The following is a 3,432-nucleotide window of genomic DNA, read 5'->3' as shown; positions in this document are numbered from 1 at the left end:
TTCGATCATCAGGAGAGCTTCTGCCCATATTAGTGAATTGTGTAACCAGAAAGAGTTGGCGATTCTGGTTGCGCCTTGTTCCTGGTCTCCTTCGTGGGCCAACTGCATTGAGATGAGCTTCAAGGCAAAGGAGAGTTGTGCTTGGGGCGTGGGATCAGCCAGAGGTCATCGAAGCTCAAGCTATTAGGGAAGGCTACTTGCATTGAAGGCGAGTCAAGGCTGCATCCTCTTCTTGCCAATTGCGGGAACCTATTGCTCGAATTTGGACAATACTCTATTTCTTTAGTTCATACGTTAATACCGCCCCTTATTGCTGCTTGGTGAAACATGCCTGTTTTATTTCAAGACCAAACACTTGAGATGTATATCCTTCTAAACAAATATACTACGATAATTTGATTTATGCACATGAAAGTAGCGTAGCTTGTTGTAAATTGAAGGATAGAAATATAGAAGAGGACTTGGGTAAATTTAAAAAGAAATAATAAAAATACTCATAATTTGATCAACAACACAGAAGAAAATGGAATGGAAAATCATGATTCATGTAGCCGATCTGTAGAATTCGTACAAGGATTAAATGATGATGATCTAAAACACGTGATTATAACCGAAAAACAAAGAGTGACAATAATGCCTTCGGGGATTTTACGATCCGCTCCATTTCAGAATTTATAAATTCATCGTACAATTTGGATTAATTTCAAGAGAGAAAAAGATGATAAATTCACGGAGGATGGTGTTTATAAGGAAGTTAGGCGTAAATACATTGTGATCTGTAAAAATCCCTTATCAACGCGTTGATACTTGATAGTATTTTAACACATGGCTTGCGAAAAAGCCCGAAATAACGAGGCGCGTCAAGTTTTTTAAAAGCACAGCTGTGTACAATGGACCACTTAACCAATCACGAATGAACACGCAGTAGTCTGTGCACATGAGAGCTGTAGCTTTGTGCCTACCATATACCTACCCTATGTCTTCAATATGAAAAAACGGTAAGTGAATCTTTTTTGGGTTTCACGGCAATTTACATGTCTGTTTATAATTTTTGGATTTACGAATTTAACCCCGATTTGAATTACATTGACTTTACGCTTACGTCAAGCAAATTCGCCGTCTATAAATACGTTTGGCTTGCGATCCTTTTTCCTCTCCATTTTTCGTTCTCCTTCTGGCTTCTGCAACTCTTTTCTGATATATTGTCTGCGCTTTGTTTCTTTCTTTCTCTGTCAGTCTGTCTCCCTTTCTCGTTGTTTTCCTGTCGTTTGTTTTTCAGCAGGAATTGATCGAAGAGATGGTTCGAAGCGGTTCGTATTGCAGAGAAGTTCCAACGTCGTATTTCATGGTAATCTGTTTCAGTTCAATCTTTTTTTGATTGTCCATCTTCCCCACCTTTCTTTGTTTATCTTTCCGTCGATCCAAAGTTGTTTGAAACCGCAGCTAGCTTACCTATTGGTGTCTTCAGCCTTGCATTTGGTTTAATTTCTCTTAGTCCTATAACAGCTGCTTAATTAGGTTTTCCTAATTTCCTTCTTCGTCATTTGGTTCCTTTTTTTGGTGTGTGTGTGTTCGGAACATTTTGGACGTTTTAGGTTTTGAGATCCTGAAATTAGAATTTTCAGGATCATCAACAACATCTGAAGATGCCCTGCGCAAGTCCAGATCCGTCCGATAAGGACGTTGAGCCGTTTGTGGAGGTGGATCCGACGGGACGTTACGGCCGGTACAGCGATCTGCTCGGTGCAGGCGCGGTGAAGAAAGTTTACCGCGGGTTCGATCAGGAGGAGGGGATAGAGGTTGCGTGGAACCAAGTCCGGCTGAGGAACTTCATCGAGGACGAGTCTGTCATCAATCGTCTCTTCTCCGAGGTTAGGTTGCTTCGGACGTTGAAGAACAAAAGCATCATTATGTTGTATAATGTGTGGATGGACGAGGAACAAAGCACGTTGAATTTTATAACTGAGGTGTGCACATCGGGGAATCTGAGGGAGTATCGTAAGAAGCATCGCCATGTCTCGATCAAGGCCTTGAAGAAATGGTCGAAACAAATACTCAAAGGCTTGGAATATCTCCACACTCATGACCCCTGCATCATTCACAGAGATCTCAATTGCAGCAACGTCTTCATCAACGGGAACATCGGGCAGGTGAAGATAGGGGATCTGGGGTTGGCGACGATAGTGGGAAGGAGCCACGCAGCGCACTCGGTGTTGGGGACGCCGGAGTTCATGGCGCCGGAGCTGTACGAAGAGGAGTACACGGAGTTGGTGGACATATACTCGTTCGGGATGTGCGTGCTGGAGATGATGACGCTGGAGATACCATATTCGGAGTGTGACAGTATCGTGAAGATATACAAGAAGGTGACGACCGGGGTAAGACCTCAGGCCTTGAACAAGGTGAAGGACCCTGAGGTCAGGGCGTTCATCGACAAGTGCCTCGCAGGGCCCAGGGAGAGACCGTCCGCCTCGGATCTCCTTAATGACCCCTTCTTTTACGGTATTGATGATGACGAAAACGACAACAGTAACAGCAACAACTCTTCTCCTAGCTGATGGTGAATTGGTGATGGGCTACCATTCATCATCGTTATCAACCGTTTGACGGGAAGACGATGTTGAAAAGAAATTTGGTAATAGTTTGATTCGATCATTGAGCTTGTGTAGGTACTTTCTATTATGTTGATTTTTAGTTCAGATTTAGAGAAAAATAGCTAAAAAGTAGGTATTAGAGCCGGGTTGTCTTCTACCAGATTTTTTTTCTACACTTGGGTTCTTTTCATCAATCAACTTTTGTTGCTGAGAGGCGGGCGAGTTAGAAATTCTCGTGGGTTGGCTTTAATGTAAAGCGAGGAATTGTGGATTCTGGCTTCTGGTTGTGACCTTGTGGGGGTAGTTGTTCTTCTTACATTTTTTGTACAGATTGCACTCGTATATAATAATAGATTGTTTTCTTTTCCTTTTTATTATTGCTACTACTTTTCCGGTTTCGTTGTGTGATTCATCCCTTTTTTTTTTTTAATTTGGTAAAATTTGTGTGACTCATGACAGAAAGCGAAATGGAAGAGTGTAACAGTAGGAATTTGTGGATGTCATAAATGTATATTTGACTTGTTAGAGCTAGCGTGTAACAGTTTTTTTAACGGTAAATTCTTGAAGCGTCTCTTGAGCTTTTGGGTGGCTGCTGAAACCTCCCCTGAATTTTGGTAACTGCAATCACATACTCTTAACTTTCTTACATATACACCTTTTAGAATCCTCTAATGGTCTAACAAGAGGCATTAAAATGTTCAAAATATACTTTTTACCAAAATGTTTATTTTTCAAAATTTTTCTTCATGTCAATCACAAGCCTTATCCAAATCTTTTTTAAAATTGATTTATTTTCTAAATTTGGCCTATATATCAATGGCTCAAAAGTAATACTACA

General features: G+C 41.1%; 1 protein-coding gene across 2 annotated transcripts; it reads left to right on the top strand.

Moving 5' to 3' along the window:
• Positions 1-1,153: 1,153 nt before the first annotated feature.
• On the top strand, positions 1,154-2,978 carry LOC104606585 (putative serine/threonine-protein kinase WNK11). 2 transcript variants are annotated; one of them, XM_010271862.3, is made up of 2 exons: positions 1,154-1,348; positions 1,626-2,978. In XM_010271862.3, the coding sequence occupies exons 1-2, from the start codon at positions 1,298-1,300 to the stop codon at positions 2,556-2,558; spliced, it is 984 nt and encodes a 327-aa protein (XP_010270164.1). In that variant the 5' UTR covers positions 1,154-1,297; the 3' UTR covers positions 2,559-2,978. The 2 variants fall into 2 exon arrangements, with proteins under 2 accessions (XP_010270164.1, XP_010270165.1); XM_010271863.2 differs by having other exon boundaries at positions 1,596-2,978.
• The last annotated feature ends 454 nt before the right edge of the window (positions 2,979-3,432 follow it).

This window comes from Nelumbo nucifera, chromosome 1 (genome assembly GCF_055504915.1).
Source record: "Nelumbo nucifera cultivar China Antique chromosome 1, China Antique-T2T, whole genome shotgun sequence".
NCBI classification, from domain to species: domain Eukaryota; kingdom Viridiplantae; phylum Streptophyta; class Magnoliopsida; order Proteales; family Nelumbonaceae; genus Nelumbo; species Nelumbo nucifera.
Note: the sequence above shows the minus strand (reverse complement) of the source record. Positions and strands in the feature narration are given on the sequence as shown.

What these genes read in the sequence shown, in the direction of transcription:
- LOC104606585 (XM_010271862.3), top strand. Translation starts at nt 1,298, where the DNA reads ATGGTTCGAAGCGGTTCGTATTGCAGAGAAGTTCCAACGTCGTATTTC. An exon ending in TTCCAACGTCGTATTTCATG is followed by an intron (nt 1,349 to 1,625) that starts GTAATCTGTTTC and finishes TAGAATTTTCAG; the next exon opens with GATCATCAACAACATCTGAA.